Raw genomic sequence first — 24,279 nt, forward strand, 5'->3', positions numbered from 1 at the left:
AGAGATTAGACTGTGGTGTTGATTCTGACTTGCTCTTTTTTATTTTTTTTTAAACGCAGACTACTACGTACACCCGACGGGGCCATGGGACATGCACCAGCCCAGGCTGCTCCTTCACATATGTCACCAGGCACAAACCACCTAAGTGCCCTACCTGTGGTAACTTCCTAGGAGGGAAGTGGATCCCCAAGGTAAAGTTCATTGGCCATCACTGTTTTGGAAACCCCACAAAGTAGGCTTATTATTCCCTTTAAGAACAGATGACTTAAATTAATATTCATTTGATTTTCTGATGATACAAATAAGTCAGTTTCTTTCTTTTTAAAAAGAAAGTATAAAATGTTATCCGTAATCTCATACCATCCAAAGAAAAGCTATTGTTAAGATTTCAGTATATTTTCTTCCAGTCTTTTTCTGTGGATATACAAGTTCTGTATCTTGCCTTTTTTCCTTTAACATATCATGCCATTAAATATTCTTCAAAAACATTATCTTTAATTGCTTCATAGTTTTCCATGAATGACTACACCATGTTAAATCATTCATTTCTTGTTTGGGTTACATTTTTAACAATCCGCCTTCCACACTGACTGCTTAGCTATTCACACGCACAGCACACATCTCATTCCCTAGCTCAGAGTCCTTTTAGTTTCATATAGCTCCTATTAAAAGTGGAGGTCTTTAACCCGATATTCAAGGTCTGCCATAGCTTAATGTTCCAGATGTATACCTCTGTCTCCAAATAAATGATGCTCAGTAAATAAATGAGTGTTAGAGCTGAGCCCCTGTGACGTTCAGTTCAGCACATGTTTGTTACCTGTTGTCTGCTTGGCACTGACTACGTGAATCATACACACTTGCCACATTTTTTTTTTTTAAACTTTTTTTGAGTTTATTTATTTATTTATTTATTTTATTTATGGCTGTGTTGGGTCTTCGTTTCTGTGCGAGGGCTTTCTCTAGTTGCCGCAAGTGGGGGCCACTCTTCATTGCGGTGCGTGGGCCTCTCATTATCATGGCCTCTCTTGTTGCGGAGCACAGGCTCCAGACGCACAGGCTCAGTAATTGTGGGTCACGGGCCTAGTTGCTCCGCGGCATGTGGGATCTTCCGAGACCAGGGCTCGAACCCGTGTCCCCTGCATTGGCAGGCAGATTCTCAACCACTGCGCCACCAGGGAAGCCCTTGCCACATTTTTGATATAAATTATTTAGGGACAAAAGGACTAGAATACCAAGAGGTGGTTTAATAGAGGAGATGGTTTGGAAAGATCAGTAGAATTTGGGTAGATGGAAGAGGAAAGAAAGCGTTGTTTTTGTGAAAAACGTGTGTTCATCACGTGTTTGACTCATGGTCCAAACTCATTTCTGTATAGAAAACTTAAATAGCAGCATACTTAAGTTCCTTTGGACAGTTTCCACAGAACATCTCTCAGAGAATTACTGGGATGGTGACTTTTGCCCTCTGGCTGAGTGTTGGAGTTCAGGATAGCACCAATTTCGGAGGCAGAATTAAGAATACAATTCTGGAGTCAGCTTCCTCAGTTCAAACCCCTACTTCCCAAGTATTTAGTTTTGTAACCCTGGGCAAGTCATTTTATGTCTCTGTTCTTGATTTAGGCTTCCTTTCATTTGTAAATGGAAGTTAACAATAGTGCCTACCTCATTAGGGTTATTGGAGGGGTCAGATGAAATGATCCCTGCGAAGTGGATGGCACATTCCTAGTGTATTGAATATTCAATCCTCAGTAGGGCTTCACTGCTCCCATTGTTGGCAACAGTATAATTAATATTAACAGCAACAGTAGAAACAACATTTCAAGGGGCAGGAAGTACCTAGGGCCTTGTGGAGTTTTTTGTGTGCACTGTGAAGCCATTTCATTTATTCCCACCCTAATTATTCTCCCAAAATGTACTTCCCCAGCTGCAGTAGGAAGATTGAATTGGATAGTTGTTGGACTCCTCCTTGGTCCTTCTTCATTGATGCACAGCAGGTCTGTCAAATGACCTTATTTCCTGTGCTTTTGCATGAAAGAGTGTAACCAATCCTGTGCCTAGTCTGCTTCAGATTCTGTTTTTACTTTGGTTTTCTTTCCTTTTTCATTTTGTCTTTTTTTCCCCCTTTGATTGAATAACTTCTGAGCCATTCTCTTTTTGAGATCAAACTCATGACATGAAAACAATTTTTTTCTTAGCTACTTGTCCCGTCTTCACTTGCTAAGTCAGAATATTTTTCCCAAAGGTTTTTGCAAGAATTACCATGTAAAGACCAGATACTGTGATTTCAAAATCTCATAGGAACAGAATAAGTGAGTGTGAGAAGAAAAAGGGTAACAATGTAGCATCAATGCACTTAAAATTTTAGAGATAAAGGTGACTTGGTTATCAGCTAGCTCAACTCCCAAATTTCCAGCTAAGGAAAAATAGATTCAGGAGAAGTGACTTGTTACATTCACATTGCTAATTATGCTGTCGCCTTTTCCACTAAACCACACTTTTCAGGCATTGCTGTGCTGTTTACGTGCAGAATCTTAAGATTTCCTGAGTTCTGATTTTTGAAAGAGCAATTATAAATAGTTTCTAAAAGCTCCAAATGTGTCCATGCCAGTCAGGAAATGACTCACCTTTTCTTATATTGTTCTGGAGTTCATACTGGCTAAAATTAGCCCAAGAAACATGTGGCACAGTTCCCAGTGAGTTGGATGGAACAAAAGATGGTATATAAGGCTCTTTAGCTCAAGGCCTCATTACTATGGGCTCTCTGATAGCAGTAATTGAGGTCTCTGATCGAGGAACTGGTAGTATTTGCCTTCTATCTTGAAAGAAAGTGACATCTAAAAAGGGTAGGCTGAGTTAAGGAAATGTGAGATCACCAGCTAGAGTTTTTTGCTCTGATTGCTTAAATTATCCAGTCTTCCTGCAAAGAATTTTTGTCTATAGCCTACTTAGTGGGCAGTGTTTTGCTCAAAGATCTCATCTCAGGATTTTAGTTTATCTTGTCTCCTGTTTTTCTGCTGACTCTTCCCTCTTTAGCAGTCAGTAAGCTCAGTACGGTTTACTTGGAATTTTTCTTGTCCTCATGGTTTGTAATTGTGTGTTAGAATCTGAGAATGCTTTATTGGAGATTTCTTAAGGTCGTCTATATTGATTCTTAACCAGAGGCACTGTGTTGCCCAGAGGGACTTTTGAAATGTAAGGGGTTTTTGGTAGTCAGTGACTGGGAGATAATACTGAAATTTAATGGCATTGGCCACAGATGCTAAATTTCCTGTGAAGTGCAGGGGGGTCCTGCCCCTCCATCATGAAGAGCCGGGCCACCCAAAAGGCTATCTTGCTGCTGTTGACAAACACAGAGCTCTCTTATTCCATAATGGGAAATGAGGAATCAGATGAAGCTTGCCTTAGGTGACATAAGCAATTAGGTTGAAGCAGAGCCTAGACAGAGTGCTTTTGTGTTTTGTCTCCTAGTTTATAGTGCCTTTCACTATTCACGTGGAAGGAAAAAAACCTTTGAGACCTACCACAGAGATGACCACTGTTAAATTTTTTTTTTTTGGCCACGTTGGGTCTTTGTTGCTGCGTGTGGTCTTCCTCTAGTTGCGGTGAGCGGGGGCTGCTCTTCATTGCGGCGCGCGGGCTTCTCATTGCGGTGGCTTCTTTTGTTGTGGAGTACGGGTTCTAGGCACACGGGCTTCAGTAGTTGCAGCATGTGGGCTCAGTAGTTGTGGCACGGGGGCCCTAGAGCCCGCGGGCTCTAGCGTGCAAGCTTAGTAGTTGTGGCCCTCGGGCTTAGTTGCTCTGTGGCACGTGGGATCTTCCCAGACCAGGGATTGAACCCGTGTCCCCTGCATTGGCAGGCGGATTCCTAACCACTGCACCACCAGGAAAGTTCACTGTTAAATTTTTTTAAGTGATCGTGTGTACATATATGTATATAAAACTCGGGTCTGTCTGAGATAGCAGCTGGTATTTTTAGTGAGTCTGAACCTTTTCTAGCATGTAATTAATGTGTGTGATCTGATTTGGCCCAGTGAGAAGTTTGTGGTGTATGTGTAAATCAGCCTTACGCTTACTTTTAGGACTCAACCTGAAAGAATCTGGGACAAAAGATAAGAGTTTTCCCCAGTGGAGTTGGAAGCATTCAGTCTATGCGAGATTGTGACCACATTGTGATTAAGTGAGTCTCATAAAGGGACCACCAAGATAAACAACTTAATACTTCTAGGCCCAATATGGCAGTATGTCAGCCTCTTTGTAGACATAAAGGAGAAGGCCTTGAACAATCAAAGGTCGAGGTAAAAAAAATGCCAGCATTTGTTTGCTGAAACCTGAAGAAACATGTCGTTAAGAAATTTATTAGAATAGGCTTATCCTAACTCGGACATTGAATACTGTGGTGAAAGGGAACTGGAATCAGAAGACTTAGATTCAGGCCAGTTTTATACTTGGGACCTGAAGTCAGCCTCTTCCTTTCTCAGCCTCAGCTTCTTATATGTTACTCATACATTATTGTTACAAGGATCAAATGAGAGAATATTTGTAAGTGTGTTGTCAACTGTAAAATGCTATACGCATGAAAGGTTTTCTTTTTTTTTCCTAGGAAAAGCCAGCCAAAGTCAAAGTGGAATTGACTTCTGGAGTCTCCTCCAAAGGCTCTGTGGTTAAAAGAAATCAGCAGCCTCTCACCTCCGAGCAAAATTCTGCTAAGGAAAACTCTTCCAAACTGACTCTGGAGAACTCAGAAGCTGTAAGCCAGCTCCTAAGTATAGCTCCTCAAAGAGACATGGGTGAGGAGAATGAGTGGGAGGAAGTGATCATCTCAGATGCCCATGTTTTGGTCAAGGAAACTCCTGGGAATCGTGGTACAGCAGTCATTAAGAAGCCAGTGGTCAAGAGTGGTGTGCAGCGTGAGGTCTCTCTGGGGACAGCTGAGAATGACACTCCTGGACTAGACATGCCACCACCAGCTGAGGGGACCAGCACCTCCAATTCACTCCCTGCTCCTAAAAAGCCTACAGGGTAACCCAATGTGTTTATTTTTTTCCCCCATTTTAAAAAATATTTATATATTTATTTGTTTATTATTTTTTGGTTGCGTCGGATCTTAGTTGCGGCATGTTGGGATCTTTTGTTGTGGCGTGTGGGCTCTTCGTTGCTGTGCGCTGGCTTCTTTCTAGTTGTGGCGTGCGAGCTTCAGGGCTTGCAGGCTCAGTAGTTGCAGCATGCGAGCTCTCTAGTTGTGGCGCGCAGGCTCCAGAGCACGTGGGCTCTGCAGTTGTGGCACGCGGGCTCTGTAGTTGTGGTGCGTGAGCTTAGTTGCCCCGCGGCATGTGGGAATCTTAGTTCCCTGACCAGGGGTCGAACCGGCGTCCCCTGCATTGCAAGATGGATTCTTAACCACTGGACCACCAGGGAAGTCCCCCAGTGTGTAATATATAATTACAGCATTGTGTTTAGAACAGCAGCTTGTGAAGTGCCCTACGTTTATTTTGTCCCATGTCCTTACAGCATTCTTGAGAGAGATAGCAGAGCCCAATTCATGGTTTCTATTTTAGAGATACAGAAGCTGAGGCCTAGAGACGTTGATTTGCTTTTCCTCCTACACTCTGCTGTCTATTCACTGCTGTCCCGTTCCTTATACATCTCTTCTTGTCAGTCTCCCTAAAGCAGTTATTACAGAGTCTTGTTGGTACAGGCTGTGGGCAATGTTACAAACCTAGCATCCAATTCTGGATACTACATTTGGAAAGAGAAGCCTTATTAAGGCATCTTTATATAATAAAGATTCCTGTCCTGGTGGTCATAGAACTAAATTCTGGTTGTGACTTTGTCCAGGGCTTCTGTTTGACCGTGGGCATAGTCATTTCATACCCATTTTCCCCTCTGAAAAATCTTCAGTTGGGTGTTATAAAAAAAAATCGTATCCTCAATGGCTGACCATACAGCCTGAAAAAGATTGTGTGTAAAGCTTGCAGCCCAGTGCCTTGCAGATAGGAGAGGTCCGTAAGTGTGGGCTGTGTTTCCTTCCGTCCTTAAAGGCTTTCTCACCTTAGAGGCTTGACTGAATTCTCCATGTATGTAGCTCCTTTACAGAGGCAGCTATGGTCGTAAAATGGAAGGCTCTTTTTTGTTTATATCACTGGTTCTCAAAGGGGAACAGTGCCCCAGGGGACATTGTGGCAATGTTTGGAGACATTTTTGGTTGATACAACTGGGGAGGGAGTGCTACTGGCATCAAGTGGGTAGAGGCCAAGGATGCTGCTAAACAGCCTCTTGCAACAGAGAATTATTTGGCCCAAAATGTTAGTAGTGCCAAGGTTTAGAAATTCTGGTTTATATTATTACAATTAAAAAACTTTTATTGTTGAATAGAAAATATATTCACATAGTTCAGACTGAAAAGGTGTAAGGAATATATACTGAAAAAAATGTCCTTTCTGTCCCATCCTTGAGTGCTCCATTCCCATTTCCCAGAGACAATATTCCCAACTTTCTGTGTTTTTAGAGATAATTTTAAGTATATGCAAACAAATAGGAGTGTATGTGTGTTTATAATTAATATTGTTAAATTTTAAAAGTCAAGATGTCGAAGTATGTATGTTACGCTACCATTTGTGTAAAGAAAGGTAGGGAAAAAATACATGTGTGTACACAGATATATATATACGTACATAGTTGACTCTTGAATAGACATGGACTTGAACTGCGTGGGTCCACTTACACGTGGAATTTTTTCATTACGTATGTAATACAGTACTACATGGTGTGCAGTTGGTTGAATCTGCCAGATGTGGAACCCTGGATATGGAGGGCTGTGAAGTTTATCAGTGGACTTTTGGCTCCATGGGGGTCAGTGCCCCTAATACGTGCTGTTCAAGGTCAGCTGTGTGTGTGTATATATATATTTTTCCCCCACCTTTCTTTACACAAATGGTAGCATAACATACATACTTTGACATCTTGTCTTTTAAAATTTAACAATATACTTTGAGATGGTTCCGTGTCCTTAGAGAATGAAGCCGTGCACTTTTGGGCAGGTGAAGCACTTTAGCAAATGTGTATTGAGGCCTTCTATGGGCAGGCTTTATGCTCGACACGAGCTACAAAGTTGAAGAAAACATGAACCTTGTTCTCCAGGGTCTCTCTGCTGCCCTCATGTGGGAGACTGATACACTTTAAATACTTGGGCTGATAAGAGGCAGATTAGATGTTATAACTACAGTAGCTATTGATATCCCTCACTGTAGGCACTGTTTTGCACTTTTTTATCTTCATAATGACCCCATGAAGTACATGTAATTGCGTATTACAAACGAGGTAAACAGAAGAGTAAGATTTCTTGTGCAGGGTTACACAGCTATTTAATGGTTTAATTAATGTCTAAAGCCTGACAGTTTAACCAGGACACTATTCTAATAAAGTGCTATCTGAAGATTGCACTTTGGTTTTCTTCCCCTTGGTCTGGAATGTCTAGGAGAGTTCGCTTCTTGTTTTTTTTTCAGAGTTGACCTGCTTATTCCTGTGCCCAGAGCCTCAGAGCTTAAAGGCAGAGCACGGGGCAAGCCCTCATTACTGGCTGCAGCAAGACCCATGAGAGCAATTCTTCCAGCCCCAGCTAACGTGGGTCGAGGCAGCAGCATGGGACTGCCCAGGGCCAGGCAGGCCTTTCCCCTGAGTGGTAAGGTCTGGGACAGACTCGGGAGGAGGGACTGTCTAAAGGGAAGGGGACAGGAGTTGGGGTTGAGCATGGAGATGAGAGACTTAGGGAGACTCTGAATGCACTTAAGTCACCAGTCTGGCTCCTGGTTGTCTCAGATAAGACTCCCTCTGTGAGGACTTGTGGCCTGAAGCCAAGCACGCTGAAGCAGCTGGGCCAGCCCATCCAACAGCCATCTAGCACTGGTGAGGTGAAGGTAAGACCCCTTCCCCAGAGGGGGAGCCATCTGTGGGGGGGGCTGGCTTCTCCGAGAACAGGGCTTCCATTGAGTGTCTCAAAGCCATAGGCAAAAAGCCTATTCTTACACTGGTAGAACTGTGGGAGGAGGGTTAGCATGAATGAGTTACCTGTTTTTTAATTAGTTTCTTTTTCTGGTTATAAAAATGAATGCATGTTTTAAAATTTTTATTTAGAAATAATTTAAAACAAGAAAAGTTGCAAGACTAAAAGTAGTACAAAGAGCACCCATGCACTCTTTACCTAGTCACCTATTGTTAACATATTAGCCCATTTTGCATTATCATTTGTGCTCATTTGTCTTCCCAATTGTGTGTGTGTGTGTGTGTGTGTGTGTGTGTGTGTATGTTTAAAATACACATAATTTAAAGGTAAGTAACATGACCTTTTACTCTTTAATGCTTCAGTGTGTATTTCCTAAGACTAGAGATATTCTGTTACTGAAACATTGATACTTTATCATTTGTATTCCAGCTTCGTCCGTTTTACCCAGTTTTGTCCTTTATAGCATTTTCTACGTTAGTACAGGATCCGATCTAGGATTAGATGCTGCATTTAGTTGTCATGTCTTTTTAGAAAAAATGAATGCATGGTTGTTGTAGAAAATAAAGAAAATTCAGGTAAGGCAGAAAGAAAATAAGTCTCTTCTGATCCTGCCACCCAGAAATAACTGTTATTGATGGTCTGGTGTGTGCTCATTCAGCCAAGTCCTTTCCTGCATTTGTCTGTGTTTATCTTTTAAATGTAATTTTTTAAACCTAAAAGCATGGCTCTTTCTCCATGTACTGGTTTGTAACGAGTACAATTCATTCCATTTAATGATAGAGCTATTAAAGATTTCCCAGGTGTCAAAATTGTATATGTTCAAGTATATGTATTATTAGATTTTTTTTTATTTCTTTCGCCATATGTGACTTGAATATGATCAAAGATCCCTAAATCAGCACTTTTGTGAGCATGACTGTCAGTAACAAACACATTTCTACATCACAGCCTGGTAAATATATACATATATATACACATTAAAAGTATAATGAAACTATGCCCTTATTTTATGCAGTCATTTTTCCATTTCTTTTTCCAAAATGCTGGTTTCAGCCCATTAAGTTAATTTCACAACCCCTCAATTTGAAATTGAAAACCCTGACATGGACCAAATTGGAATAGGAATATCAGTCTGCCATCTCCCTTGCCATGTGCTCTCTGTCAGGTAACTGCTTTTGTTTTATAGTTCTAAATTTGCCCCAACAAGGCTATCAGCCAGCTTCTACTTTGAAGGTTGATCTGTTTTCACCCAAATGTGGTGTCACCACTGGATGCATGTGTGATCTTGGGGAATAGAAGGATAGTAATCGAGTCTGCTTTAGCTGCTTCCTAGATTTCCAGCCCTTTGATTCCCTTCATGTGTGTAAATTCCCAGTCTTCTGTGTAGTTTCCTTTTAATTGGCAAATTGGGTATTTGTTAAAAAGCCATAAACCCTTTTACTAGTCTTAAACCAGTAAAGTTACATGAAAAAGTTACGTGAAATCTTATGTTCTGGAAATTAACTTAAATTCATTATTACAGGATAATTATTTTTAATTTAGAATGCTTTCTTCATCTTTTCTTTTTTACATTCCATATAGAACATTTGAAAATTTTTATAGATAGTGGTAAAATGGAAAACAACCATGATTTTCATTTTCCCCTCAACCTGTGACATTTTAGTGAATAATCTTTCAAACTTCTTGTGTTTTTTTTTTTTTTTTTTTGGCTGTGCCATGCAGGTTGTGGGATCTTAGTTGCCTGGCCAGGGATTGAACCCAGACCCCCAGCAGTGGAAGCATGGCGTCCTAACCACTGGACCACCAGGGAATTCCCCAGACTTCTTTATGTCAGCATAATTCAACCACATATTTGTGTATAGAGCTATTACATGCTTTTCTTGATAGTAGTTGTAAATCTGACTCATAGTGTTTCTGATATGCAGTGTTAGAAGTTGTGCAAAAGAGTGTGGGAACCCCTGGAGTTGAAAGTGACACTCAACCTTTGGTGGGCTGGTGACCGCTGACTAGCATTTCAGAGGGCTCATTTGGAGCATAGCTCTACAAATGCCTGGGCAACTGTTTCCTCAAGCTGTTTCAGGACACAGGACCTCAGGAGTTTGACTGAGGTTCAGAAGCACTAAAATAATTTGTTTTGATCTACAGCTACCAAATGGCCCAGCCAACAGGACATCTCAGGTGAAAGTTGTAGAGGTCAAGCCTGATATGTTTCCTCCATATAAGTATAGCTGCACCGTCACACTGGTAAGTGCAGACAGGTGATGGGTTGACATAGAGGTGGTTTGATTGTGTGGTTGAGGGTAAGTAGGAGTCTGAGGTGGGTGGGGAGTGGTACTTGGGAGTGAGAGTAGGGTGAGGGATAGATCATAGATTCTGAAGATCCTGTCATTGGTACAAATGATAGCTACTGGGTGAATCATCTAGGTTTGTTGTTTTTCCCAGGTGAGATCCATGAAGTGTAGGCCAGCTGAGACCAGGATATTTCTTTTGAGAGTAGCTGGAGATGAGAATCCAGTCTAGCTTCAACATTCAGCAGTCTTTGGACCTTTTAGCCTCAAAAGTGTGGTCTACATATAAGTTTGAGAAATGTACTTTTTTCCTCCCTAAAACAGAGTCACATTCAGTACTAGTATCTGAAAGGGTTTGAGAAGTGCTTTAGTTAAAAACTTATTTTGTTTAGCCTCGTGTTTGTCACCAAGGTTTTCCCTCCCCCACTTTAATTTTTAACATAACACATGTTAACATCCCAATAAATGAATGTGTGACTCTGGGGTCGTCCTTTTGCAGGGTAAGCAGCCTAGAGCAGTGGAATAAGCACTGGGTGTCGAAAGACCTAGTCCAAAAGTGGTTCTTGCTCTGCTGCTAGCATGCCATCTAACCTTGAGCAAGGCTCTTTCCTTCTCTGGTCCTCAGTTTTCACTGTCTGTAAAATACTCTGTTGGTTTAGAAAGCGTGTTAGGGCTTCTCTTGCTCAACATTCTCTAATTTTGTTGATCCTTAAGGTACCAATCAGCCAGGTATCATTTGGCAGTTTCCCTGGATGAGTAAGGTACACAGATCTTGAGAAAACAGCTAGATTTTTAAAAATTCAGAAACTTTATTGAGCACCTGCTCTGTGCCATGCCCTGTGCTAGGATTCAGTAGGAACAAGACAGTGCATAGTATGGTGGGTCAGTGCCTCATCTGGCCTGATCTTGGGGAGAGTGTCTCTCTTATCCTAGAGAGCTGCTCAGGCTTCTTTTTCTAAAGACCTAATTACTACCTTCTCCATGCCATCCATCCCTTCACTACCTCTTCCGTTTGGCTATGAGAGGCCACTAGGGATACCATCTGGTGGGAACTGCCCAGGACCTTCTCTTCGGCTGATTAGACTGCAGCTTGTCGTAGGAGTCTAGATGCCAGAGGTTTGAGCTTAAACAGTCGAGAAGTCACAATTTATCTTTATTGGAGCTTGAAATCTTCGGTTCACCACAGTCTCTGGCACTCTGTTAGAACAGGCCTGTTTCACTCTGCTGATTGCCTGGACCCTGAAGGCATTTGAATTTCTGACCTTTGAGATTCAACTCACTTGTTTCACAGATAGGGAAGGACTTGTCAGAATTATTTAGGTTGTATTAAGACTGAAAGGGGATAGCTGCAGAAAAAGTATCTTGCTTCAAGGCTCTTGGAGAGTTAGTCTAAATATGGTTTTGTGATTGCCCTCTCTGTTTTACCAATAGCAGGTCATCCTGATTCTTGGCTCTGCCCAGGTGTAAGTTGACTTGTAGAATTGAACTACAGTCTTACTTTTTTAGGATTTGGGCCTGGCTACATCAAGAGGTCGGGGAAAGTGCAAGAATCCCTCTTGTAGCTATGTCTACACCAATCGGCATAAACCGCGGATTTGTCCCAGCTGTGGTTTTAACCTTGCCAAAGACCGGACTGAGAAAACCACCAAGGTTCTCGTGAGTTCCTTCCCCAAACACACCCCGCAGCCTTGGATTGGGTTCTGTTAGCAGACCTGCTTCAGGAGAAATAAAAGGATTTCTTAGTACACAATAGTAGTTAGCACCTGAACTGGAACCAAGTTACAGGTTCTGAACCTGGGCAAGTGCCTTCTTTCTGGGCTTCCTTGTCCTCTTTGCCAAGGTGAGGGGGCTGACCAGATACCTTGATCTCTGAGAACCTTCTAGCTCAGTGGACCAAGATTTCATTCACGGGAGTGCCGGGGGGAAGCCAACACAGGCCTTAAAGAGGATTCTGAAGAAGAGAGGGGTGGAAGGGTTACATCCTTTTAGCTCTGAGGCTGGTGAAGGGCCTGTAAATAGAATTTTGGTAAATACAGAGTGCCAACCCCAGGACTTTGTAGATGAGATAACTGCTTCTCAGGTTTCTTGCAGAGCATTTGGCCAACCACAAAGCTTTACTTCTAGCAGTGTTGGCAGGCCTCCTCCCTGAAGTTGGACCAAACTATTTGGATAGTAAAACACATTCCACTTGGCTCCTTAGGGCTTGTTTTTTTCTGTTGTTTGTTGGTTTATTAGAACCAGGGAAAATAGGCAGTTTCAGAGGGCCTCTTAATTTCCACATGTGAATTTTTTTAAGTGAACAGAAAGATGTAGCACCTAAGGCAGGGAACAGAATGACTAGGATGAGGGTAAGAAGAGAGATCTCATTCATCCGCTTTGCAGGGAAAGAGGATGGCACGCGGAACAAGAGGTCAGGATCCAAGATGGAGCCTGGTTACTCCAGATCTGAGCTGCACCTCACAAGATGTGCAGGATGTGGGTGGAAGGGGAAGGCATGCCATATACTCAAGGACTAGTATGAGCAGAAGTGAAGAGGTAGGGAGTCTGGTGTTCGTTGCATTGGGTTAGAGGAGAGAGTGTGCGGGGAGGATTATGGAAAAGAAGTCTTGAAAGGCATATTGGGGCCATATCATGGAAGATCTTTAATGCTAAGACCTGGCAGTTTGTTTTTTAGGCAGTGGGGTCACACTGAATGTCCTTGAGCCAGGGAGATACCCAGAAGGTTATGTCAGGAGGTCACGGGGTTTGGGAGTGGACAGGACTGGGTGGGGGCGGGGGGGGGGGGCGGGTACTGCCTCAGGCTAAGTTTTCTATGCATACGGAGGGGAGGGGCTTTCTGGCAGATGAATCTCACCCCCCGGATCTTCAGATCTGTGCTTAAGGTGGTGTTCTGAGGTTATCATCTTTGTGAGAAAGGGAAGTGGAACTAAAATAAAGGAAAAAAACACTGAGACTAGGAATTGAGAGACCTGCCTGGGAGTGACCCTAAGCTGCTCGCTTTCCCTCTCCTGAATTTTTGTTTCCCCATCAGGAAAACAAGGCAGGCAAGGTAGATTAGATCTGGGCATTTTATTCTCAGGGCCATGAGCCCTAGAGAAGACTCAGAATTGAGCTTAAAGGCATCTGTAAACCCTTGAAATTGGATGTAAAATGGTTCCATACCTTCCATCATATTCTGTTTTTCCACACGGTGCCCTCTGCTGGCAGTGAGCTTTCCTTTTGGTTTCTCCATGTGTTTAATGTGCTCCGCTTCACGTTAAAAGCATCAACCACACCCTGTCTTTTTTTTTTTCCTTCAAGAAAGTGAATGTTATTTAATAAATAGGGATGATTGTAGTGCAATATAAAGAAAACTGATTTAGATCTACAGCTTATACCCCAAATGAACTCCATGTCAATTATTTGGTTATAGAAATGCAAAAAGAAAAAAAAAAAGTAAAGCATTAGTTACAAAAAATAAAGTTATGCTACCATTCCCAGAATTTAAATAAAGTATGAAGAAACATTATAACATTGTATTACTCAGACATTTTTTGTTTGTTTGAACTGTTTCCTTAAGTCAATTTCCCAGAGTAAAACTGTTGGTACACACACAACACACATTTTCATGGTTCTTGATAGGTGTTGAGAGTCAAATTCAGAACACATGTTTTTGACAAATATGAGAATACATATTTTTAGACAGAATTAAACAAAATATCTGAACTAAAGCCCATCCAGAACATCATACATTCTGTAATTACAACAGAGAAAATTAGAAATAACCTGTGTCCACCATTGAAATAAAATAAATTATAACATATCTTTATAACTGAATATTAAGATGCTGCATAAAAAGATAAATATAAAGATTAGTCTGCAAAATGGAAATGGTTTATGATCGAATAAGTGAAAAAATTTAGATGGTATGGGTACTCTAGTTAGAACTCTGTAGAAATGTGGATATAAAGATTCTAAGGAAGCGTAGAGAAATAGAAAATATTGACCACACCCTGTCTTGACTCCCTGTTAGCTCCCTGTGAGACCATGATTACTTGTAGGACAGGTGTGTCTGTTGCCCCCATACTACTTCCTTTTTTTTTCCCCCCAACTGGCCGCGTGGTTTGTGGGATCTTAGTTCCCAAACCAGGGATTGAACTCGGGCCCTCAGCTGTGAGAGCGAGAAATCCTAACCACTGGACCGCCCAGGGAATTCCCAGTCCCTATACTTCTGATGCTGGAGCTTGCATATATAATGTGTCAGTCCATGATTATGGAATGGAATTGAGTTCTGTGTAGGTAGATGGCTCTGAACATTCCTTTTTCCTGTTTCATTGTAGCTGTTGATGTGACTTGCAGTGTGAAAATGGATGTTGGTCTCTAGATCTGCAATGATGAGGTGACTTAACTTTCCAGGTTAGACAGGAGTTATCTAGGCACCTTTTGCCAATTGGTTTCAAATCCCACTCTTATTATATTCTTCTATCTTCGGCTAACTGGTAGCCGCTTACCACCATGACCCTCATCTTCAGACATTCCCTCACCTTCTAATTCTCTAAATTTTGGAGAAGCAAAATATAATTATTGTTTTCCACAAAATAAAACACTGGTCAGAAACCCAAGGTCCTTTGTGTGCCTTCTCTTTGGAGTCCCCTGGTGACCATACATTTCCTGTGCAGTTTGTTGCCAGTGGCTGTAATTAAGACCACAACATCTCTGGGCTGGAATGATCTTCATTCCTTTCCATCTTTCATCTGTGGCTCAGAGCCAAAGGATAGTACGCTTTCCAACCGATCTTCCAGGCCACGATTCAACATAGTCATGACTGGGAACACACAGCCTCCTGGGGCAACTCATTCTAGTGTCACTCAGCTCTTCTACAGCCATTCATTCATTCTTTCTTTCAGCAAGCATGTGTATTGAATGCCTATTATTGGTCAGGCTTTTGGGGCTACAAAGATGAATAAGACATGGCCACTTCCCTCTAGGAGCTTACAGTCTAGTTGGGGGGAAAGATAGGTAACCAAACTGTTACAGATAGTGAGACGAGTTGTCGTAGGTATACTGAGTAATAAGTTGTTACTAAGCAGTTAACTTCTATAAAACAAAATAATGTGTCCAGCAAATATGAATTAGCATCTTTTGTGTGCCCTCATGGTGGTATTGGGAATCAGTAAATAAGCAGGGCAGGGGACTGGTTTACCAACTGTGAGAAAATGAAATCTGCAGTAAAGGAGTAGACTCTGGGCGCAAGAAGGAGGGCTTGATTCACGCTGCATTTGCACAAGGGATCAGGGAGGGACCTCCATTGAAAAGGGACCTGCCTCAGAAGGACCTGTTTCAGTGAGTGTTTCAGAACCTTGTTTCCTGGAAGCCTCTGACTGGTGTATAAAGTTCCCTTGTACCAAGAAGCCACACACTATTAAAGATAAATGCTTTAAGCTGCACAGGTACTTGTTTATAAATCAGAATTACCATTCATAGAATTTTTGTTGCAATACTATCTAATTTACTGTACAACAACTCTAGGAGATTATTAGTATTTTGATCCTTCATTTTGTAGGTGAGGAAATTGAGGCTCAGGAAGATTAAGTAAATTGCTGTGGGTCACCCATGTATATAGCTGTTCAGTGGCCTAACCAGAATTGAACCCCTGGACTGTTAATCCTCCAAACCCAATACCCGGTGAATGGGAGCTGACTTTTGAAACCATTACCAAGAGGTGTGTATAATCCTCTCATTCTACTGGTAGAGAAACAGCGCTAGAGAGAGAAAACACCTGCTGTGAGTCACACAGTGAGTTATTAGCTGAGCTGGTTAGGAACCTAGGTTTCCCACCTCTCAGTCATGGGCCCATCCCTCTGCCACTCATGGTTTTCGCCTCACACTGGCTCTTTGTGCCCTGGGCGCTTAGTGATCGATCCACTCTCTTCAGGAGGCGAGCTCACCACTCTCGGATGTGCTGAGCGCCACAGAGCCCCTGAGCGCAGCCCAGAGGGAGATCCAGCGCCAGTCAACGCTGCAGCTGCTGCGCAAAGTCCTGCAGATTCCTGAGAATGAATCAGAGCTGGCTGAGGTCTTTGCCTTGATTCATGAACTCAATAGCTCTCGACTCGTCCTGTCCAACGTGAGTGAGGAGACGGTCACCATCGAGCAAACTTCTTGGTCGAATTATTATGAGTCTCCATCCACGCAGTGCCTTCTCTGTAGCAGCCCATTGTTCAAAGGGGGACAAAAGTAAGCACCTCTTTCAGATTTACCCTTCCCTAGCTGCCCCATCTTACTTGGCCCGTATTGCCCCTTTCTTCAAATACCTTTAAGGCTATAACCTTTGAAGATGTTCTTCTCAGCTTTTCTTAGGTTTCCTTTACTTTTCCAATTGTCAGAAATAAAATAATAATGATAATAGTGATTATCCATCATTTCTATTGAAATGTTACTATCACCAACTTAGGATTTAGTTTACTTCTGGATTGCCTGGCATAATGCTTGGATTTAGGAATTCATTGGGATTGGTTAAATTGGGTAATAAGTTCAGAATTATATTAACTTTAGGGGTGATTCTATAGGCCAGATTCCAGCGAAGTGGGAACACCCACCTAGAAAATCCTTGGAACGCAAGGTCCAACACCTTCATTTGCCTACTACATTTAAAGTCTTGAGGATTTTTGCCATTGATCATTGAGCCCAGGAACTGCATTAAGTTGATTTCCCTTCTGTTTTTTGTTGATGTTCTTGGTACTAGCTCCCTGGCCGGGCCCCAGGAGTGCTGGTTGCTGACAGCCAGCTGGCTGCAGGTGGTGACTGCCCAGGTGAAGATGTGTCTGAATCCCCATTGTTTGGCCCTGCACAGCTTCATGGACATCTATACAGGTGGGTGCCAGCCTTTTTTCCCTCAGAGGGCATGTTTGAGAACAGCCTCTGTGGGTCCGACCTCTAGTCCTTTCAGACTGGATCTTCTCTCAGATAGGGCTTCTGAGGAAGAGGTCGTTTTTCCTCCTGGATATCTCAGCCCCAGAAGATTCCGTTTATCTCAGAAGTGTTAGGACTCTCTTATCAGTGCTCTTTAAACAAAGTTAATTTTAAAATAACAGATCTTCGTTGTGGAAAAAAACAGAAAATGCTGACAAGTAAAAAGAAGAAACTAAAAATCACTAGCAATCCTACTGCCATGAGATGAACACTTAACATCGTGCTCTGTAGTCTTTCAGATGTGTTATTCATCCCTGCAGAATAAAAGAAGATATAGGATTTATAGATCTATAGTTTTTCTTTGAACAAAAGTGGGGCTGTGCTGGATGTTGTTTTGGAGTGTTCTTTTTAAATAACAGCGATGTATCATGGACATCTTCCTATGCCAGCAAGTGGAGAAATAAATACGTGACCATTTTTAAGGAGTGTGTGATGTTGCATTTTAGAGTCCTCTTAATAATTAAGTCTTTTGTACAGCCTTAATTATTTCCTTTGGGCAAATGCTCAAAAGTGAAATTGCTGCATGTTCACCCTTTCCTTCCATTCATTCATCAGCATCATTCATTGAACACTGACCATGTACCAACCACTCTGAAAATTTGAGTCTTGGGTTTTATATGTAGAATGGAGTGCTGAAGATTAAAGAGTATTTATTATTCTCCTTGTCTTCAGAACCTTATGGTGCCTTATTTTGAATTCATGCTTTTATTGTCTTGTTTTGCCAGATTGAGTTTGTACTACTTTATGCTCTTGTCAACAGTTAATGAGAATGCCATTTCCCTGCAGTCTGTCTCAGCCTGTAACACCTAGGGTTTATATATATTTTTTTAATTTTAACTTTAAATTTACATGCAGTAAAATTTGCTTTGCTGTTGTGCAGTTCTGTGAGTTCTGACAAATGCACTGAGTTGTGTAACTGCCACCACAATCAGTACATAGAACAGTTTCATCACCTCAAAACATTCTTTTTCTGTCCCTTTGTAATCAAAACCACCCCTCACCCCTAACCTCTAGCAACCATTTGATATTTTCTTCATTCCATATAGTTCTGTCTTTCCAGAACATCATATAAATCCATAGTACCATTTTGAGTTTGGCTTCTTTCACTAAGTGTAATGCCTTTGAAATTCATCCATATTGTTCTTGTATCAGTAGATTGTTCCTTTTTATTGTTGAGTAGCTTTCCGTTGTGTGGAGCACCACACTTGATTTATCTGCTCACTCCTTGAAGGACGTTTGGGATTTTACCAGTTTTTGGCAGTTATGAATAGAGTTGCTGTAAACATTCATGTATAGGCTTTTTTTTTTTTTTTATTGGAGTACAGTTGCTTTACAATGTTGTGTTAGTTTCTACTATACAGCAAAGTGAATCAGTTATACGTATACATATATCCCCTCTTTTTTGGATTTCCTTCCCATTTAGGTCACCACAGAGCACTGAGTAGAGTTCCCTGTGCTATACAGTAGGTTCTCATTAGTTATCTCTTTTATACATAGTATCAATAGTGTATATATGGCAATCCCAATCTCCCAATTCATTCCACACCCCACCCCCCCCTTTCCCCCTTGGTATCCGTGTTTGTTCTCTACATCTGTTCATGTATAGGCTTTTGTGTAAACAAAAATTTTCATTTCTTTTGGGTGAATACCCTAGGAGTCAGATTGCTGCACCATGTGGTAAGTGTATATTTAATTTTATAAGAAATCGCCAAACCGTTTACCTAAATGTTGGTGCCATTTTGCATTCCCTCTAACAATGGGTAAGAGTTCCAGTTTACTTCATTTGTCAGCACTTGGTAGTGTCTAGTTTTTTGTGTGTGTTTTAGCCATTCTAATAGGTGTGTGTAGTAGTAACTCATTGTGGTTTCAGTTTCTATTTCCTCAGTGACTTAAGATGTTGAGCATCTTCTCATGGGTTTATTTGCCATCTGTATTTCTTTGGTGAAGTACCCGTTCCATCTTTGGCCCATTGAACTGGGTTGTTTTCTTGCTGTTGAGTTTTAAATGTTCTTTATATAGTCTGCATACACATCCTTTGTCAGATAAGTGATTTGCAGATACTTTATACTTTATTATGGTCTGTGGCTTGTATTCGCATTCTATTAACACAATCTTCCACAGAGCAAAAGTACTTAATTAAGATAAAGATCAATTCATCAATTTTTTCTTTTAGAGATTGTTTTTGATGTTATTGCTAAGATGTCTTTACCTAGGTGGAGATCATGAGTATTTTTCCTATGTTTTCTGCTAAAAGTTTTATAATTTATGGTTTATATTTAAGTCTATAATCCATTTTTAATTGATTTTTATATAAAGTATGAGGCCCAGATTGAGGGTTTTTTTTTTTCCCATTTGGACATCCATTTCTTCCACCATTTGTTGAAAAGTAGTCCTTTCTCCTTTGAATTGCCTTTGCTCCTTTATTGGAAATCGATTGGTCATGTATGTGTGGGTCTATTTCTGCACCCTGTTCTATTGGTTTATGCTGTCTATCCTTTAGCAAATACCGCAAGTTGTCTTGATTACTGCAGCTTTGTAGTAAGTCTTATAGTCAGGTAGTGTGAATCCTCCAACCTTGTTTTTTTTTTAACTGTTTTAGTTTCTTGCATTCCCATATAAATTTTAGAATCAGCTTGTTAGTGTCTACAGAATCCTGCTAGAATTTTAATTGGGATTGTGTTAAATCTGTAGATCAGTTTGGGGAAGTTTGACATGCTTAAAGATACTGAGTATTCCAAGCCACGAACATGGTCTATCTCTCCATTTTATTACATTCTTTTGTTTTTCTCGTCAGTGTTTTGTTGTTTTCAGCATATAGTTCCTGTACATATTTTGTTAGATTATACTAAATGACATGGTTCAATTTCTAACTGTTCATTGCTAGTATAGAAATACAATTGGGTTTTGTCTATTGATTTTATTCAGTGACCTTGCAAAACTCACTTACTAACTTTAGGAACTTTTTGTAGATTAGTATTATAATTTTTTAAATTTTGTCAATTTGATAGGTAAAAACTGAAATATCATTTTTAAAAAAATTTTTTTATTGAAGTATAGTTGATTTACAATGTTGTGTTAATTTCTGCTGTACAGCAGAGTGACTCAGTTATATACATATATACATCCTTTTTAAATATTCTTTTCCATTATGGTTTATCCCAGGATATTGAATATAGTTCCCTGTGCTATACAGTAGGACCTTGTTGCTTATCCAGTCTATATGTAACATGTACTAACCCCAAACTCCCAGTCCATCCCTCCCCCACCTCTCTTCCCCCTTGGCAACCACAAATCTGTTCTCTATGTCTGAGTCTGTTTCTGTTTCATAGATAGGTTCATTTGTGCCCTACTTCAGATTCCACATATAAGTGATACCGTACGGTATTTGTTTTTCTCTTTTGGACTTACTTCAGTTGGTATGGTAATCTCTAGTTGCATTCATGTTGCTGCATGTCCCATTATTTTTTTATGGCTGAGTATTCCATTGTATATATGTACCACATCTTCTTTATCCATTCATCTGTCGATGGATATTTAGGTTGTTCCCATGTCTTGGCTATTGTGAGTAGTGCTGCAGTGAACGTGGGGGTACATGTATCCTTTTGAACTACGTCTTTTTCCGGATATATGCCCAGGAGTGGGATCACATGGTAATATCTTTTTAGTTTTCCATAGTGGCTGCACTAACTTGCATTCCCACCAACAGTGAAGGAGGGTTCCCTTTTCTCCACACCCTCTCCAGCATTTATTGTGTATAGACTTTTTAATGATGGCCATTCTGACTGGTGTGAGTTGGTGGTACCTCATTGTAGTTTTGATTTGCATTTCTCTAATAATTAGTGATGTTGAACATCGTTTCATGTGCCTATTGACCATCTATATGTCTTCTTTGTATAAATGTCTATTTAGGTCTTCTGGCCATTTTTTGATTTGGCTGTTTGGTTTTTTTGTTGTTGTTGTTGAGTTGTATGAACTGTTTGTATATTTTGGAAATTAAGCCCTTGTGGGTCACATTGTTCGTAGATATTTTCTCCCATTCCATAAGTTGTCTTTTCGTTTTGTTTATGGTTTCCTTTGCTGTGCAAAAGCTTGTAAGTTTGATTAGGTCCCATTTGTTTATTTTTGTTTTTATTTTGTTTATTTTCTCTTGCCTTGGGAGACCTGAGAAAACATTGGTACAGTTTCTGTCAGAGAATGTTTTGCCTACAATCTCTTCTAGGAATTTTATGGGGTCTTGTCTTATATTTAAGTCTTTAAGCCATTTTGAGTTTATTTTTGTGCATGGTGTGAGGGTGTGTTCTAACTTCATTGATTTACAGGCAGCTGTCCAACTTTCCCAGCACCACTTGATGAAGAGACTTTCTTTTTCCCATTGTATATTCTTGCCTCCTTTGTTGAAGATTAATTGGCCATAGGGGTGTGGGTTTATTTCTGGGCTCTCTATTCTGTTCCGTTGATCTGTTTGTTTTTGTGCCAGTACCACACTGTTTTGATTACTGTAGCTTTGAAGTATTGTCTGAAGTCTGGAAGGGTTATGCCTCCTGATTTGTTCCTTTTCCTCAGGATTGCTTTAGCAATTCTGGGTCTTTTGTGATTCCATATAAATTTTAGGATTATTTGTTGTAGTTCTGTGAAAAATGTCCTAGGTAATTTGATAGGGATCGCATTAAATCTGTAGATTGCTTTGGGTAGTTGCCATTTTAACAATATTAATTCTTCCAGTCCAAGAGCATGGGATATCTTTCCATTTCTTTGAATCATCTTCAGTTTCCTTTATTAATGTTTTTTAATTCTCAGCGTATAAGTCTTTCACTTTCTTGGTCAGGTTTATTCCTAAGTTTTGTTTTTTGTTTTTTGGGTTTTTTTGGGGTGTGATTTTAAAAGGTATTGTTTTTTTCACATTCGCTTTCTGCTATTTCATTGTTGTAAAGACTTTCTGTATGTTAATCTTGTATCCTGCTACCTTGCTAAATTCATTTATCAGTTCTTTTAGTTTCTGTGTGGAGTCTTCAGCATTTTCTATGTATAGCATCATGTCATGTGCATATGGTGACAATTTTACCTCTTCCCTTCCAATTTCTTTTTCTTGTCTGATTGCTGTAGCTAGGACTTCCAATACGATGTTGAATAGAAGTGATGAGAGTGGGCATCCTTGTCTTATTCCAGATTTTAGCAGGAAGGCTTGTCATAAATAGCTTTTATTATGTTGAGATATGTTCCCTCTATACCCATTTTGGTAAGAGTTTTTATCATGAATGGATGTTGAATTTAGTCAAATGCTTTTTCTGTGTCTATTGAGATGATCATGTGGTTTTTGTCTTTTCTTTTGTTAATGTGGTATAGCACATTGATTTTGTGTATGTTGGTCCATCCTTGTGAACTTGGGATGAATCCCACTTGGTTGTGGTGTGTGGTCTTTTTTATGCATTGTATTCAGTTTGCTAGTGTTTTGTTGAGAATTTTTGCATCTATGTTCATCAAAGATATTGGCCTGTAGTTTTCTTTTTTAGTGAAATCTTTGCCTGGTTTTGGTATCAGGGTGATGGTGGCTTCATAGAATATCTTTGGGAGTGTTCCCTCCTCTTCAGTCTTTTGGAAGAGTTTGAGAAGGATCAGTAAAAGTTTTTCTTTGTATGTATGGTAGAATTTGCCTGTGAAGCCATCTGGTCCTGGAGTTTTGTTTGTAGATAGTTTTTTTAATTACATATTCTATTTCAATTCTAGTGATTGATCTGTTCAAATTATCTGTTTCTTCTTGATTCAATTTTGGTGGGCTGTATGTTTCTAGAAAGTTGTCCATTTCTTCTTGGTTGTTGAATTTGTTGGCATATGATTGTTCATAGTATTCTTTTGTGGTTTTTTGTATTTCTGCGGTATCAGTTGAGGTTTCTCCTTTTCTGTTTCTTATTTTGTTTATTTGTGTTCTCTTTTCATCTTGGTGAGAATGGCCAGCGGTTTGTCAATTTTGTTTACTCTTTCAAAGAACCAGCTCTTGGTTTTATTCGTTTTTTTTTTTCTGTTTTTTTAAAATCTCTATTTTATTTCTTCTCTAATCTCTATTATTTCCTTCCTTCTGCTGACTAGGTTTTGTTTGTTCTTCTTTTTCTAAGTCTTTTAGGTGGTAGGTTAGGTTGTTTGAGATTTTTCTTTTTTTTTGAGGAAGGCTTGTATAGCTGTGAGCTTCCCTCTAAGAACTGCTTTTGCTGCATCCCATAGATTTTGTATGGTTGTGTTTTCATTGTCATTTGCCTCAAGGCATTTTTAAATTTCCTTTTTGATTTCCTCGTTGACCCATTGGTTTTTTAGTAACACGTAGTTTAGTCTTCATGTAATCGTTTTTTTTCTCATTTCTTTTCCTGTGGCTAATTTCTGCTATCATGCCATTGTGGTCGGAGAAGATGCTTGCACTAATTTCTATACTCTTAAATTTGTTGGTTAATTTTGTGCCCTAGTATGTGGTCAGTCCTAGAGAATGTTCCATGTGCACTTGAAAAGAATGTGTATTCTGTGTTTTTTGGATGTAATATCCTGAAATAACCAAGTCTAACTGTTCTGTTGTATCATTTTGAATCTGTTGCCTTATTGATTTTCTGTCTAGAAGATCTGTCCATTAATATGAGTGGGGTGTTAAAGTCTTCTACTATTATCATAGTCCTATCAGTTTTTCCCTTTATGTCTATTAATATTCTATGTATTTAGGTGCTCCTGTATAGGGTGCATATATGTTAATGAGTGTAATATCCTCTTGTATTGATCCCTTTATCGTTATATAATGTCCTTCTTTATCTTCTTTATGGCCTTTGTTTTAAAGTCTATATTGTCTGATATGAGTATTGCGACCCCTGCTTTCTTGTCATTTCCATTTGCATGAAATATCTTTTTCCATCTCCTCACTTTCAGTCTATGTGTGTCCTTTGCCCTAAAGTGGGTCTCATAGGCAGCATATTGTAGGCTCTTGTTTTTTAGTCCAGTCTGCCACTCTGTCTTTTGATTGGAACAGTTAATTCATTGACGTTTAAGGTGATTATTGATAAATATGTGTTT

At 40.2% G+C, this 24,279-nt stretch overlaps 1 protein-coding gene across 5 annotated transcripts in view; it reads left to right on the forward strand.

Annotated features, from left to right (window-relative positions):
* HMGXB3 (HMG-box containing 3) overlaps window positions 1–24,279 on the forward strand; it is a 61,995-nt gene that overhangs the window by 15,145 nt on the left and 22,571 nt on the right. For 2 of the 5 annotated variants that reach the window (XM_059917481.1, XM_059917480.1), the window contains exons 6-13: window positions 60–191; window positions 4,598–5,016; window positions 7,500–7,675; window positions 7,813–7,910; window positions 10,142–10,240; window positions 11,791–11,940; window positions 16,199–16,500; window positions 17,009–17,136. In XM_059917481.1, coding sequence (XP_059773464.1) covers window positions 60–191; window positions 4,598–5,016; window positions 7,500–7,675; window positions 7,813–7,910; window positions 10,142–10,240; window positions 11,791–11,940; window positions 16,199–16,500; window positions 17,009–17,136 — 1,504 coding nt within the window. The remainder of the gene's footprint in view (window positions 1–59; window positions 192–4,597; window positions 5,017–7,499; window positions 7,676–7,812; window positions 7,911–10,141; window positions 10,241–11,790; window positions 11,941–16,198; window positions 16,501–17,008; window positions 17,137–24,279) is intronic. The other 3 variants (XM_059917483.1, XM_059917482.1, XM_059917485.1) reach the window with 3 other exon arrangements.

Source organism: Balaenoptera ricei, chromosome 3 (genome assembly GCF_028023285.1).
Source record: "Balaenoptera ricei isolate mBalRic1 chromosome 3, mBalRic1.hap2, whole genome shotgun sequence".
Lineage (NCBI taxonomy): Eukaryota > Metazoa > Chordata > Mammalia > Artiodactyla > Balaenopteridae > Balaenoptera > Balaenoptera ricei.